The sequence below is a fragment of the Hippopotamus amphibius genome, chromosome 3, assembly GCF_030028045.1.
Source record: "Hippopotamus amphibius kiboko isolate mHipAmp2 chromosome 3, mHipAmp2.hap2, whole genome shotgun sequence".
In the NCBI taxonomy this organism is placed as follows: Eukaryota; Metazoa; Chordata; class Mammalia; order Artiodactyla; family Hippopotamidae; genus Hippopotamus; species Hippopotamus amphibius.
In genome coordinates, this window is record NC_080188.1 from 151,056,301 (window position 1) to 151,072,375 (window position 16,075).

The following is a 16,075-nucleotide window of genomic DNA, read 5'->3' on the forward strand; positions in this document are numbered from 1 at the left end:
CTTAGCTGTTGCTTGTCTGTAAAGCTTTTGATTTCTCCATCAAATCTGAATGAGATCCTTGCTGGATAGAGTATTCTTGTTTGTAGGTTCTTCCCTTTCATCACTTTAAGTATATCATGCCACTCCTTTCTGGCTTGCAGAGTTTCTGCTGAGAAATCAGCTGTTACCCTTATGGGAGTTCCCTTGTATGTTATTTGTCGTTTTTCCCTTGTTGCTTTTAATAACATTTCTCTGTCTTTAATTTTTGTCAATTTGACTACTATATGTCTTGGCATGTTTCTCCTTGGGTTTATCCTACCTGGGACTCTCTGCACTTCCTGGACTGGGGTAGGTATTTCCTTTCCCATGTTAAGGAAGTTTTCAACTATAATCTCTTCCAATATTTTCTTGGGTCCTTTTTCTCTCTCTTCTCCTTCTGGGACCCCAATAATGCGAATGTTGGCATGTTTAACATTGTCCCAGAGGTCTCTTAGGCTGTCTTCAGTTCTTTTCATTCTTTTTTCTTTATTCTTTTCTGCATCAGTAATTATCACCATTCTGTCTTCCAGCTCACTTATTCGCCCTTCTGCCTCAGTTAATCTGCTATTGGTTCCTTCTAGTGTATTTTTCATTTCAGTTATTGTGTTGCATATCTCTGTTTGTTTGCTCTTTAATTCTTCTAGGTCTTTGGTAAACTTTTCGATCTTTGCATCCAGTCTTTTTTCAAAGTCCTGGATCATCTTCACCATCATTATTCTGAATTCTTTTTCTGGAAGGGTGCCTATCTCCTCTTCCTTTAGTTGTTTTTCTGGAGTTTTATCCTGTCCCTTCATCTGGTACAAAGTCCTCTGCTTTTTCATTTTCTCTACCTTTCTGTGGCTATGATTTTCAGTTCCACAAGACAAAATACTGCTGATACTGCTTGATACTGCTGTCTGCCCTCTTGTGGAGGAAGCTCTATTTGTCTTATTTTTGTATCCATTCAGCCACTCTATGTCTTTTGATTGGAGCATTTAGTCCATTTACATTGAATGTAATTATTGATATATCTGTAGTTTCTGCCATTTTGTTAATTGTTTTCTGGTTGTTTTTATAGTTCTTTATTTTTCCTTTCTTTTTCTTTTGCTCTCTTCCCTTGTGATTTGACGACTATCTTTAGTGTTACATTTGAATTTCTGTGTGTGTGTGTGTGTGTGTGTGTGTGTGTGTATGTGTGTGTATCTGTTATATAGACTTCTGGTTTGTGGTTTTCAAGAAGTTTATATAAGACTAAATAGAAATGTTAATATATAAATGTACATAATGTATATATGACTGTCTTAGTTGATGATCTCTTAAGTTTGAACCATTCTGACAACCCTGTATTTTTACACCTCCCACACACATTTTATGTTTTGATATTATGTTTTACACTTGTTTGTTTTGTGTATTCCTTAACTATTTATTGTGGATATGGGTGACTTTACTATTTTTTTTTCCCTTGATGAGGGCCAGTATCACTATGAATTTTCTACTTAGAACTTTTGCTGCACTCTATAGATTTTGTATGGTTGTTTGTTTCATATGTTTGTTTATTTTTTCTTTCTTTTTTTTTTTTTTTGTCTCAAGGTATTTTCTGATTTCTTCTTTGATTTTATCATTGACAGATTGAGTATTTTAGTAGCATGCTGTTTAATCTCAACTTGTTTTTTCTTTTCCCATTTTTCTTTCTGTAGTTGATTTCTAGTTTCATACTGTTGTGGTCAGAAAAGATGATTGATAAAATTTCTATCTTCTTAAATTTGTCAAGGCTTGTTTTGTGAACTACTGTGTGGTCCATCCCAGAGAACAGAGAACAGTCTATGCATGCTTGAAAAGAAAGTGTATTCTGCTTATTTTGATGCAATGTTCTTCAGATATCAACTAAGACCAACTTCGTCATTTAGGACCTCTGTTGCCTTGTTGCTTTTCTGTCTGAATGATCTGTCCATTTATGTCAGTAAGGTGTTAAAATCTCCTACTATTATTGTATTATTGTCAGTTTCTCCCTTTCTGTCTATTAGTATTTGCTTTATATATTTAGATGCTCCTGTATTGGGTGCATATATGTTAGCAAGTATAATATCTTCTTACTTTACTCATCCCTTTATCATTATATAATGCTCTTCTTTGTCTTTCTTTATGGCCTTTGTTTCAAAGTCTATTTTGTCTGATATGAGTATTGCTACCCTGCTTTTTTTTTTTAATCCAAGCAGCTACTCTATGTCTTTTGATTGAAACATTTAGTCCATTGACATTTAAAGTACTTGTTGATAGGTATGTACTTATTGCCATTTTAATCCTTGTTTTCCAGTTATTTTTCTATTTTTCTAGTACTACTTTGTTCATTTCTTCTTTTCATTTTTCCTTTTGTGATTTGATGATTTTCTTTTTTAGTATCCTTGAATTTCTTCTTCTTCTCTTCCCCCTCCCCCCCTCCTCCTTTCTTTTTTTAGTGAACCTATTGTATGTTTTTGATTTGTGATTACCATGGGGTTCATGCATATTGACACATATCTATATCTACTTGCTTTAAACTGATAGTTATTTAAAGTCAAACACATTCTAAGAGATCTACCTTTTTTTACTCCTCCCTCCCCCCACCACATTTTCTGATTTTTATGTCCTATTTTACATCTTCATGTTTATCCTTTCACTGTTTATTGTAGTTATAATTGCTTAAAATTTTTTTATTGTTTTTAATCTCTGTACTCACTTATTTAAGTGATATTCAATCCTTAAATATTTACCTTTCCTATTGGGATTTCCCCTTTCCTAAGTATCCTTGCTTCTTTTCCATTTAGAGAAGAGCCTTCAACATTTCTTTTAGGGTGGGTTTAGTATAGCTGAATACTTGTGGTTTTTACTTGTCTGAGAAATTCTTTATCTCTCCATCTTTTCTAAATTATAATCTTACTGGGTGGAGTCTCCTATGTTGCAGGTTTCTCCCTACCAGGACTTTGAATATACCATGCCACTCCCTCTGGTCTACAAAGTTTCTGCAGAGAAATCAGCTGATAGGTTTATGGGGTTTCCCTTGGAAATGACTCTTTATTTTTTCTTGCTGCCTTTAGAATCCTTTCTTTATCTTTTAACTTTTGCCATTTTAATTATGATATATCTTGGTGTGGGTCTGTTTGAGTTCATCTTGTTTGGAAGCCTCTGTGCTTCCTGTACCTGAATATCTGTTTCCTTCTTTAGATTTGGGATGTTTTTAGCCACAGTTTATTCAAATATATTTTTGATCCCTTTATCTACTGTGGTTTTGAAGGTGGTTTTTTTGCTTGTTTGTTTGTTTGTGGGAGCATTCTTCTGTGGACTGTGTCTTTCCAATGTCTTTGGTACAGGGCTTATTTTGATATGGACACCAGCTTTATATATTTCCTCAGGGTGTGCTGCCCTGCCCCCATTAATGGGGTGTGATTGGTGTTGGAATATCTAAAGCCTGTGCAGGGTGTGAGGTGGGACTTCCTCTCTGCTCTGTGGCTGTCATTACCCTGTCAGGGGTGGGGAGTTGAAATAGGTGTTGTTGGAGTATAAACCCTGAGGATTGGACTTGATCAGACTCCATTCCTCCTGAGTGCTTGCCTTGCCCCCAGGAGGAACGTTCTGAGACAAATGAGGTCAATGCACTTATAGAGGACTGATGCCACATCTGTGTAGGTATCCATGGTCCTGGTTAGATGCAGCCTAAGTTCAGTTTCCTTTCCCTTTTGTATTCATCCTAGATATAGTACAAGGCTCTAGCATGGAATGGATGGGGCTGGAGAGTTGGCTAGGCTGGGGTTAGGGGTTAGGGTGTTGTGCCTACAGAAATTAAGGTGGCTGAACTGCCACTATAGATCTGGGCTGCCTCTGGCAGTCTTCTCCCAAGACCTATACACCCCAGATCCAGGGCTAAGCTGTGGAATGGTGTGGATGGGGCCCAGGCTCTCACTCAGTTGGGAGAAGGTTCCTGAGGTATCACGCAAGTAAGCACCGACAATGACCATGCCAGCCACACCTGGACCATACTCTAACCCCCAGGCTGTCTCTGTATAACTAGACCAAGTCTTTTCCCAGGGCCCAGATGCCGAGACCAGCTAAGCAACTGGGGGTGAATGACGGGTGCTGCAAAGCATAAAGAAACACAAAGACAAACTTAAGAGAAAGATGGTACCAACGGACTCAGGACCTCTGGGATCGAGAGCCCCACTGATTCATCCTGCATTGCTTTTATTGAGCTCTCAGCATTCAGGAAGTAAGAGAGCATAACGTTCCCATGCTCCCAGTTACGTCCCACAGTTAATGTTTTCTTTGAAGTAACCAAATTTCTCCTTGTACAAAGGGCCTCACATGACTGGGGGCAGTGGTCCTTGCAAGAACAGCAGAAGAACAATCAGTGCGTGCGCAAGCAGCATTCTAACTTGCACTGACTTGGCGTTCCTAAGTCCGCACCCCTCACTCCTCCACTGCACAAGCAATACTTCCTGCCCGCAGTTGCTCAGCCCACCTACTTTAACTGCTTTTAGTCAGATTTTCTGTTACATTCTCAAGGCTTCAGAAAAACATCTGAATGTTTTCCTACATCCAGCTAGCCCAGATCATGCACCAGGCTGTGGTGTGGAGTGAGCAGGACCAGGTGTCCACCCCATTTGGATTGGAGAGTACAAAGAGGTGGCAGAAGCCAATGCAGAGCTCTCTGTACCCTGACTGTTCGCAAACTAGCATGCGCACACTCTTTGCAAGTAGAGTATAGGCTTCTCCAGCCCTTCTATCTGTCCCAGCAGTTCTCTCAGTAGCCAAGGGGGCTTGTCTCCTCTGTAGGACATAAGGACTGGGACACCCAATCTGTGGCTCAGTCTGCTCATACCCCAGGGTGAGGGTCCATCTGTGTGGACCTTTTCTTCCTCCCAGATTCAGAGGATCTGGCCTTATGCCTTTTTTCCCCCATCCTATCCAGCTATGTGGAAATATTTCCTGCAGCTTTGGTTGTATAGGAGTTCTTCTGCCAGTTTCCAGTTAATTTTCCATGAGAATTGTTCCACATGTAGATGTATTTTTGATGTGTTTGTAGGGAAAAGTGAGCTCTACATTCTCCTACTCTACCATCTTGATCCAATTCTCTAAGTATCTTTATAATCATTACCTTGAACTCTTTATCAGGTAGATTGCTTATCTCTGCATTGCTTAGTTCTTCTGGAGTTTATCTTGTTCCTTCATTTGGACCATATTCTTCTGTTGCCTCATTTACATGCCTCTGTTTTTATTTCTATGTATTAGGTAGGTTGTTTACATTTCCTGATCTTGGAAAAGTGGCCTTATGTAATAGACAGCCTATGGATCTCTGCAGCATACTCCCTTCTGATCACCTGAGCTGTAGGTTCTAAGTGTTCCCCCTATGTGGACTGAGTGGGCTCTTCTGTAGTCACAGGGCTGACTACTGTTGCTCCCACCCAATTGGTCATGCATAGTGGGCTGGCAGCCTTTACAACTGGCTTCAGGGCCCAGGGAGTCCTGGGGCTGGTACTGTCCAGCTGGTAGGTGGAGCTGCTCTTTGGGGAGTGTGACTGTGGGACCTGAGGGGTCCTGAAGCTGGTGCTTGCCTGCTGGTTGGCAAGACCATATCCCAGTGTGGCTGGTTTTGTGGCTTATAGTGCTCCAGTGTTGATGCTGACCCACTGGTGGGTGGGGCTATTTCCTAGGGTGGCTGATTTGGGGGCCCAGGCATTCCTGGAGCTGGTGCCAGGCCATTGGTGGTCAAGGTTGGATTCCCACACAGCTAGCTGCTTGGCCTGGGAGGTTCTGGGACTGGTGCTGATCAGCTGGTTGTTAAGTAAGCCCCTAGCACTAATAGGCTAGAGTGAGGACTCCAAAATTGCACTTGCCAGCACCAGTGTCCTTGTGTTAGAATGATGTCTCCAAAATGACTTCTACCAGTGTCTAGTCCCCAGGGAGAATCTTAATTGCCTCCTGCCTCTCTTGGAGGTTCTCCAAGATCAGCAATTGAGTCTGACCCAAGCTTCTTTCAAATTACTGCCTCTGCCCTGGAACTTGGATCATGTGAGATTTTTGCATGTGCCCTTAAGAGTAGTGTCTCTGTTTCCTACAGCTCTCTGGTTCTGCCAGACACTAATCCTCCTAGCCTTCAATACCAGAGCTTCTGGGGGCTCATATTCTGTTGCAGAACTCATGGTCTGGGGAGTCCAATGTTGGGCTCAGACCCCTCACTCTTTGGAAAGAATCTCTGCAGTTGAGATTATCCTTCTGTTTTTGGGTTGCTTACCCAGGTATGTGCTGACTATACCACATCTTCACACTTCTTGCCCATTTTGCTGTGGTTCCTTCTTTATATTTTTCTTTATTTGTGCAAAATCTTTTCTGTTAGTCTTCAGGTCATTCTCACCAATAGGGTCTCTGTAAATAGTTGTAATTTTGGTTTGCCCATGGGAGTATGTAAGCTCATGTCTTCCTTCTCTTGGCCTAATCTTGGCCATACCACTGTCTATTTTTAAATTATCTGTATTTTAAAACTCTATGACATTATTGTTATTGCTTTATCCTGTTAATGTTCATTTAAGTTATCCACATGTATACCATTTTCATTACTCTTCATCTTTCCTGTAGCTCTGAACCCCTATTTTCCATCTTCTTAAATAATATCCTTTAGTACTTCCTTTAATGTGTGTCTACTATGATTAATTTCAATTTTTGTTGTCCAGAATCCTATGTGATATTTAGCTATCTTTCCCTTGATTGAGAATGTTTAGTTGGCATTTTATTTTATTTCAGAACTTCGAGAATATCATTCTATGTTTTCTGGCCCCCCACAACCTTTTTTTTCTTTTTTCCTCTGTGGAGAAGTTGGCAGAAGTCAGTTAATTGTGCTACTTTGAAGATATTTTGTCCTTTTTCTCCTTCTGTTGCTTCCATAATTTGTTCTTTGTTCAGTTTTCAGCAATTTTACTATAAAATGTGTGGATTTGCATTTTTAAATTAATAATTGTTTATTTTATCTATGGCCAATGGGACTTCCTGATTCTGTAGGCTAAGACCCTTGGCACTTCATGATTCTATAAGGTTAGAGGCTTTTATCAGGTTTTGAAAACTAACTGAATATTGCTGCTACCCTAGTCTTTTCTCTCCTAGTACTCCTATTATTCTTCACATTATCTCAGTTCTGCTTTTACCCTCTCCTTTTTTCATCTTTCCATCTCTCAGTGCTTCATTATGGATAATTCCTTGTTACCTATATTTTCCAGCTCACTAATTTTCTCTTTAGTTGACTTACTCTGTTATTATATCCTTTGACTGAGTTTTTAATTTTGGTTATTATGTTTTTCAGTTCTAGAATTTTCATTTGGTTCTTATCAACGATTGCTATTTCTCTGCTAAAATTCTAAATCTTGTGTTTTATCTTTTCCAATATAATAAGTACAGTTATTTTAAAGTATATATCTGGAGTCTCCAGGTGTTGCTTCTGTTACCTGCTGTTTTCTGTCAGTTGTCATTCTAGTTGTCTTGTGTCCTCATGTACCTAGTCATTTTTCTAGTGTTGTAGATATATATTTGGAATAGTAAAGACATAATTTAAGACCAAGGATGGCATCATCTTTCTCCACAGTATGTACTCTTGCTTCTGAAGGCCCCTGGGTACTCTAGCAATTTAGGATTACCTTAGTCCAATTTCAGGGATTAAAATATCTGGAGGCAGAACTGTAGTCCCCAGGGAAGATGTCTACCTTTATGTCACTCACTTCTAATATGCAGTTCTTTGGCGCCTCAACTCAAAGCTAAAGGGGATTACCCCTTGATGAGGCCTGGATTCCAGTCCTTCTCCCTTTAATCCTAATTATCACTTCAACTCCTTAGCAACTTAATTTTCCATTCTTGAGTCAGCACATGCTTACAGGAGAAAATTAGCTTCAAAATTTGGGCTTACCTACTGGAGCCTTAGTCCTCCCCTAGAATCTGGCACATTCATGTTTTACCATCCCATTTGTGATCAGATGCCTTCATAGAGATGCTTTCTTTATTTTGCCCATGTTTCTTACTTGTCCTCAGTGGGAGTGATTGGTCCAAATTACCTAGTCTACCATTACTTGAAGCAGAAGTCATTACCTTATACTTTAGTAAATACTTTAACACCATACTAAAATAAAATATTCTTAATTTATTTGTCAAAAAGCCAAGCCTTTTCTTAAATGATTAATTTAGTCAGTCTGTCATTTTATAAATGAGGGAAAAGACAAAAGTTTTCTACATATTTTGTATATCACTAAAAATTATTATAATTACATAATTAGTTATACTGCCATTCTTAATAGTATACTGAATAAAATACAACCATTTATTACATAATGTGCAAAAATTCCAAAATATTTTTTAAAATCTTAGGAGGGGCAAGAAATTATACATTTCTGTTAAAAGAGGTTTGAGAGAATTCCTCAGTCAAAAAAGAAGAGGGATGTTAATTTAAGGCCTTGAATGCCATATTAAAGGAATTTAGGTCATGGCAGGGTATTCAATATTGTCTTGTTCTAGGAAATCTATGCTAGGGATGAAATGGCCTTCTTTTACAACTGAGATTGAAAGGCAGGAAATGAAATAATTTTCATAAACTCCTTTAAATTTTCTTTCTTACTTTTATAATTTGTTTAAAAAAGAGTCTTCTGGGGCAAAATGGGTGAAGGGAGTTAAAAGGTACAGACTTCCAGTTATAAAATAAATGTCATGGGGATATAATGTATAGAACTGTGACTATAGTTAATAATACTGTGTTGTATATTTGAAAGTTGTTGAAAGTAGATTTTTTTTTTAAATTCCTCAGCAACCCTTGGGGTGCCTGCACTCCAGCTGCTCCCCCATGTGCTCACAGAGAGTAGATCTCAAAAGTTCTCATCACAAGAAAAAAAATTGTAACTGTGTATGGTTGTTAATTAGACTTACTGTCATGATCACTTCACTAAATATACAAATATTGAATCATTATATTGCACACCTGAAACTAATATTATATGTCAATTATACCACAATTAAAGAAAGAAAAAGAATTTCCTGGTTTTCTTAGAAATTGATAAGTGCCAATTTTCCATAACTAAATTCTGTTTTTCCTGGAGTCTCTTCTTTCATTTGAGTAAAGTATACAAATTATTTTTAAAAAATTAAAAAACCTTAATGTTCAATATTTTCTCTTGGAACTTCAGTTTTGTATGTAATTAAAATATGTGAAGAAAAAAGTTAAAAGAAAAAAATCAGTAGGAAAAATGATCAGATTCCTATAAGTAACAAAAATTAGTATATGTCTATAAATAAACATAAAAAGTGAAATTTTTTATTCATATGATATTATGAATAAAAATTTTGCTTAGTTTTCCACAATTGTTGGGATTTTAAGAATTATACAACACTTCCTAGAATGTAAAGGCAGTATCAAATGTCCAGGGACCATAGATTTTGTTCCCACATGGCCTTGTGCTTTCTGAAAGTAGACTAACCACTGACAGGGGAATGCTTTCATTACTTAAAACCCCAAATATTTTCCCAAAGAGACCTGGGCCAGCCAGTCTTTAGGCTTCAATTCTTGGTACCTTCCTCATGTCTTTCTAAGTCAACTTATTCAAAATCTCATTTATTATTGATCAAATGTAGATGCTTTCACTTTTTACATGAGTACCCAATGGTGAAATTAATCATTTGATCAAAATGTCAGAATCAATTAATAAAGGTATCAGTAAAATATGAACCCCAGCAACTTCAGATTACCATACAAGTTCTATTATCTGGAGTCATTTATAGCCAAAATGCAAATAACTTCTGACTTTATCTAAGAAACTCTGAACATTTTCTTCCATATGACATTTCTCTAAAAGAAAAAGACAAATAGCTGGAAGCTTGACTGGCACATTTTTCTTTTTAATAATTCTCTTTGTATTGCACATAGCATGACACATAAGTAATTTGCCTCTTGCTGCATACATTCTGATAATAATTCCAGTTATATATTAGGGTGACCAGTGGGGAGAGATGGAAAACTAGTCATTGATAACCATATTATTTTAGATCTACTTATGCTATTCACTTTCTTTGTTTCTTTATGTGTCATTTTTCTGACAGTAAACAAGAAATATTGCCTATTCAGTAAGTGGATTTCCATGTATGAAAGAAGTTGGTCAACTGACTGCTTGCTGCTTCCTTGGTATTCAGAGATGAGGCCATCTGAGCACCCTGAGTAATATTTTCCATCAATAGGATGGCCTGAGGATACAGAGATGGGTGATAATCTCTTATAGACCCTCACTTTCATCCTGAAATAAAGACTGGAGTATCATTGAGAACTTGAGCATTTGATGTGAAGCTCAGGAAACAGCAGCCACTTCTGATTTTTCTCTCTTTACTTGGGGATGGCTGGGAAGAAAGAAGAAGCCAAGTTTATTTGCGGGACCAAATTTCTTTTCAAACTTCTCCTCAGTTGGACCTGTGAAATAAAGAACAGGTAAGTTAGTAACTGCATTATATGACAAACACAATTTTTTAGAGTCAAGTTGTACCACTTCTTTTTAGAGATTTTAATCCTCCTAAAGCATTAAAGGAAGAAAGTATAGTTATTTACTGAACTATCCTGTGTGCCTCTAGGGTAAAAAAAAAAAGTGTTATAAAACAACAACAACAACAACAACAACAAAAAGGGACTTCCCTGGTAGTGCAGTGATTAAGAATCCACCTGCCAGTGCAGGGGACATGGTTCAATCCCTGGTCTGGGAAGATCCCACATACTGCAGAGCAACTAAGCCCGTGTGCCGCAACAACTGAGCCTGTGCTCTAAAGCCTGTGAGCCACAACTACTGAGCCCATGAGCCACAACTACTGAGCCCATGGGCCACAGCTACTGAAGCCCACACACCTAGAGCCTGTGCTCTGCAACAAGAGAAGCCACCAGAGTGAGAAGCCCGTTCACTGCAACAAAAAGTAGCCCCCACTCACCACAACTAGAGAAACCCTGAGAGAGCAATGAAGACCCAACACAGCCAAAAATAAAAAAATTAATAAATTAATAATAACTCTAAAAACAAAAACAGCAGGTGAGGCTCTAGCAGGGCATGGTGGAACAGCAAAGGCTTTAGAACTATTTAACTCTGCAGTTGCCCATTCTTGGGATTTGCTGCCTAATCTGTAAAGGGCTTGTTAATATAAGAGAAAACAAAGACGCTTGCTAGGTTTTTATAAGGTATAGATATTGTATATTAATATCATCAGAGTCCATTGACTTATAAAAAAATAAAATCAAGTGATAATCCCACAAATGAGAAAAAAAAGTTAGTTTTGAATTAGATATTTTTGAAAGGCATGCATATAAAAGTTAAACTCATTTGGTTTCAAAATTTAGGTCAAGAAGTGTCTAAATTTGTCAGAAAGGAGACAAGATGGTGGAGTAGAAAGACTTAAGCTCAGCTCTTCTCATCAAAATCACAACTGACTGCTGAAAAACCATCAACAAAAAGACTGGAATCTACCAAAAAAGATATTCTACTTCCAAAGACCAAGAAGCCACAATGAGATGGTAGGAGAGGTACATTTGCAATACAGTCAAATCACATACCTGCTAAGTGAGCAATCAACAAACTGGAAAATAATTAAATCACAGAGGTTGTCCCACAGGAGCAAGAGTTCTAGGCCCCACATCAGGCTCCCCAGTTTGGGGGTCTGGCATTGGGAGGAGACGCTTCAGAGCATTTGCCTTTGAATGCCAATGGGATTTGATTGCAGCAACTCCCCAGGACTGGGGTAAACAGAAACTCAACTCTTAGAGGGCACACACAAGATCTCATGTGCACCAGGACCCAGGAGGAAAAGCAGTGACTTCACTTCATAGAAGCCTGGGCTGGACCTACCAGCTGGTTTTGGAGGGTCTCCTGGAGAAGTGGGGGTGTCTGTGGCTCACTGTGAGGACAAGAACACTGGTAGTGGAGGTGTTGGGAAATCTTCATGGACATGGGCTTTCCTGGAGACTGCCATTTTGACACAAAGTCCTGGCACCACCCAACAGCCTATAGGCTCCAGTGCTGGGATGCCTCAAGCCAAACAAACACAGCAGGAACAAAGCCCCACTTATCAGCACACAGGCTGCCTAAAGTCTTTCTGATCCCACAGCTGCCTCTAAACACACCCCTTGACATGGCCTCTGGCCACCAGAGGGACAAGATTCAGTTCCATCATCAGAAGACAGGCACTGGTCCCTCCCACCAGGAACCCTGCAAAAGCCTCTTAAACCAGACTCAGCCACCAGGGGGCAGGTACCAGAAGCAAGAGGAACTACAATCCTGCAGCCTGGGGCACAGAGACTGCAAACTGAAAGGTGGACAAAATGAGATGGCAGAAGAACATGTTCCAGATGAAGGAACAAGATAAAACTGCAGAAGAACAAGTAAGTGAAGTGGAGATAGGCAATATACCTAAAAACGAATTCAGAGTAATGACAGTAAAGATCATTCCAGAGCTTGAAAAAGAATGGAGGCATAGACTAAAAAGAAACAAGAAATGTTTACCAAAGAGCTAGAAGATGTAAAGAACAAACAAACAGAGTGTGACAATACAATAACTGCAATGAAAAAGTACCACAGAAAGAATCAATAGCATAATAAATGAGGTAGAAAAACAGATAAGTGAGCTGAAAGACAGAATGGTGGAAATCACTGCCACAGAAAAGAATAAAAAAAGAATGAAAAGAAATTAGGACAGTTTGAGACCTTTATGAGCACATTAAACACACCAACATTTGCATTATAAGTGTCCCACAAGGAGAAGAGAGAGAGAAAGGGCCTGAGAAACTATTTGAAGAAAAAATAGCTGGAAACTTCCCTAACATGGGAAGAGAAAATAGCTGAAAACTTCCCTAACATGGGAAACAGTCACCCAAGTCCAGGAAATGCAGAGTCCCAGAGTTGCATCCCAGGGAGGAACATGCTGAGACATATTAATCAAATTGACAAAAATTAAAGATAAATAGAAAATATTGAAAGCAATGAGGAGAAAAAACACAAATAATGTACAAGGGAACTACCATAAGGTTATCGGATATTTCTCAGCAGAAACTCTGCATACCAGAAGGGAGTGGAATGATATATTTAAAGTGATGAATGGGAAAAACCTTCAACCAAGAAAACTCAAACCAGCAAGGATCTCATTCAGATTCAATGGAGAAATCAAGCTTTACAGACAAGCAAAAGCTAAGAGAATCAGCACCAACAAACCAGCTTTACAACAAATGCTAAAGGAACTTCTCTAGGTAGAAAAGGAAAGGCCACAACTAGAAACAAGAAAATTACAAATGGAAAACTCACCAGTAAAGGCAAACATGCAGTAAGGTAGGAAATCATCCACACACAAATATGATAGCAAAACCAGCAATCGTGATAAGAAGGGAGTACAAATGCAGAATATTGGAAATGCATTTGAAACTTAAGAGATCAGTGACTTAAAACAATCTTGTTTATATGTAGACTGCTATATCAAAACCTCATGGTAACTGCACACCAAAAATCGACCATAGACACACACACAAAAAGAAAAAGGCATCTAAGCACAACAATAAAGTTAGTTATCAAATCACAAGAGAAGAGAACAAAAGAGGAAGAAAAAAGGCCTAGGAAAACACATTCAAAACAACTAACAAAATGGCAGTAAGAACATGCATATCAATAATTACCTCAAATGTAACAAGACACATATATATGCTGTCTGTGAGAAACCTACTTCAGATCTAGGGACACATACAGACTGAAAGTGAAGGGATGGAAAAATGTTTTCCATGCAAATGGAAATCAAATAAAGCTGGAGTAGCAATACTCATATCAGAAAAAGTAGACTTAAAAATAAAGACTGCTGAAAGAGACAAAGAAGGACACTACATAATGATCAAGGGATCAATCCAAGAAGAATACATAACAATTGTAAATATATGCACCCAACATAGGAGCACCTCAATATATAAGGCAAATGCTACAGCCATAAAAGGAGAAATCAACATTAACATAATAAAAGTGGGGGACTTTAACACCTCACTTTCATCAATGGATAGATCATTCAGACAGACACTCTCTAAGGCAACACAGGCCTTAAATGACACATTAGAGCAGATGGACTTAATTGATATTTATAGAGCATTCCATTTATAGAGCATTCTTTTCAAGTGCATATGGAACATTTTCCTGGATAGATCACATACTGGGCCATAAAGCAAGACTCGATAAATTTAAGGAAATTGAAATCACCTCAAGCATCTTTTCCAACCACAATGCGATAAGATTAGAAATCAACTACAAGGAAAAAAAAACTGTAAAACACACAAACATGTGGTGGCTAAACCATATGCCTCTAAACAAATAATGGATCACTGAAGAAATGAAAGAGGAAACCAAAATATGCCTAGAGACAAATGAAAATGAAAGCATGATGACCCAAAACCTATGTGACACAGCAAAAGCAGTTCTAGGAGGGAAGTTCATAGCAATAAAATCATACCTCTGGAAATAAGAAAAATCTTAAATAAACAACCTAAACTTACACCTAAAGGAGCTGGAGAAAGAAGAACAAGCAAAACCCAAAGTTAGTAAATGGATAGAAATCACAAAGATCAGAGTAGAAATATATGAAATTAGAGATGAAGAAAACAATAGAAAAGATCAATGAAACTAAAAGTTCATTCTTTGAAAAGATCAACAAAATTGATAAAGCTTTAGCCAGAATCAGCAAGAAAAAGAGGGAGAGGGTTCAAATCAATAAAATTAGAAATGAAAAAGGAGAAGTTACAAAGAACACCACAGAAATACAAAGGATCATAAGAGACTACTACAAGCAACTATATGCCATTAAAATGGACAATCTAGAAGAGATGGACACATTTTTAGAAAGGCACAATCTCCCAATACTGAACCAGAAAAGAATAGAAAATATGAACAGATCAATCACAAGCACTGAAATCAAAACTTTGATTAAAAAATTTCCAGCAAACAAAAGTTCAGGACCTGATGTTCTCACAGGCAAATTCTCTCAAACATTTGAGAAAAGTTAACATCTACCCTTCAGAAATGCTTCCAAAAAATTGCAAAAAAATTCTATGAGGCCACCATCACCCTGATACCAAAACCAGACAAAGTTACCACAAGAAAAGAAAATTGGAGGCCAATATCACTGATGAACATAGATGCAAAAATCCTCAACAAAATACTATCAAACTGAATCCAACAATACATTAAAAGGATCATACACCATGATCAGGTGGGATTTATTCCAGGGATGCAAGGATTTTTCAGTATCTGCTAACTGAACATTGTGATACACTACATTAACAAATTGAAGAATACAAATTTTATGATCATCTCAGTAGATCCAGAAAAAGCTTTTGACAAAATTCAACACCCATTTGTGATAAAAACTCTCCAGCAAGTGGGCATAGAGGGAACCTACCTCAACATAATAAAGACAATTTATGACAGACCTACGGCTCAGTTCATACTCAATGATGAAAAGCTAGAAGCATTTCCTCTAAGATCAGGAACAAGACAATGATGTCCACTCTTATCGCTTTTATTCAACATAGTTTTGGAAGCCCTAGCCAAAAATAAACTCAAAATGGATTCAAGGCCTAAATGTAAGCCTGGATACTATAAAACTCTTAGAGGAAATTATAGGCAGAACAGACTTTGACATAAATCACAGCAGTATCTTTTTCAATCCATCTCCTAGAGTAATAAAAATAAAACAAAAATAAACAAATGGCACTTAAAAGCTTTTGCACACCAAAGGAAACCATAAACAAAATGATGACTCACAGAATGGGATAAAATATTTGCAAACAATGCAACCGACAAGGGATTAATCTCCAAAATTTACAAACAGGTCATGAGGCTCAATATCAAAAAACTAAACAAACCAATCAAAAAATGAGCAGAAGGCCTAAATAGGCATTTCTCCACAGAAAACATACAGATGGCTAAGAAGCACATGAAAACATCACTAATTATTAGAGAAATGCAAATCAAAACTACAATGAGATATTACCTCACACCAGTCAGAATGGCCATCTTCAAAAAGTCTACAA

The 16,075-nt window shown here is 37.9% G+C and overlaps 1 protein-coding gene and 1 long non-coding RNA gene across 5 annotated transcripts in view; one reads left to right on the forward strand and one right to left on the reverse strand.

Moving 5' to 3' along the window:
* Window positions 1-16,075, forward strand: part of LOC130849382 (uncharacterized) — an 81,227-nt gene that overhangs the window by 29,008 nt on the left and 36,144 nt on the right. For all 3 annotated transcript variants that reach the window (XR_009052732.1, XR_009052731.1, XR_009052730.1), the window contains exon 3: window positions 10,093-10,471. This is a non-coding gene — a long non-coding RNA (uncharacterized LOC130849382). The remainder of the gene's footprint in view (window positions 1-10,092; window positions 10,472-16,075) is intronic.
* WDR64 (WD repeat domain 64) overlaps window positions 10,370-16,075 on the reverse strand; it is a 153,518-nt gene continuing 147,812 nt past the window's right edge. For both annotated transcript variants that reach the window (XM_057728227.1, XM_057728228.1), the window contains one exon: window positions 10,370-10,453. In XM_057728227.1, the coding sequence (XP_057584210.1) occupies window positions 10,370-10,453 (84 nt within the window). The remainder of the gene's footprint in view (window positions 10,454-16,075) is intronic.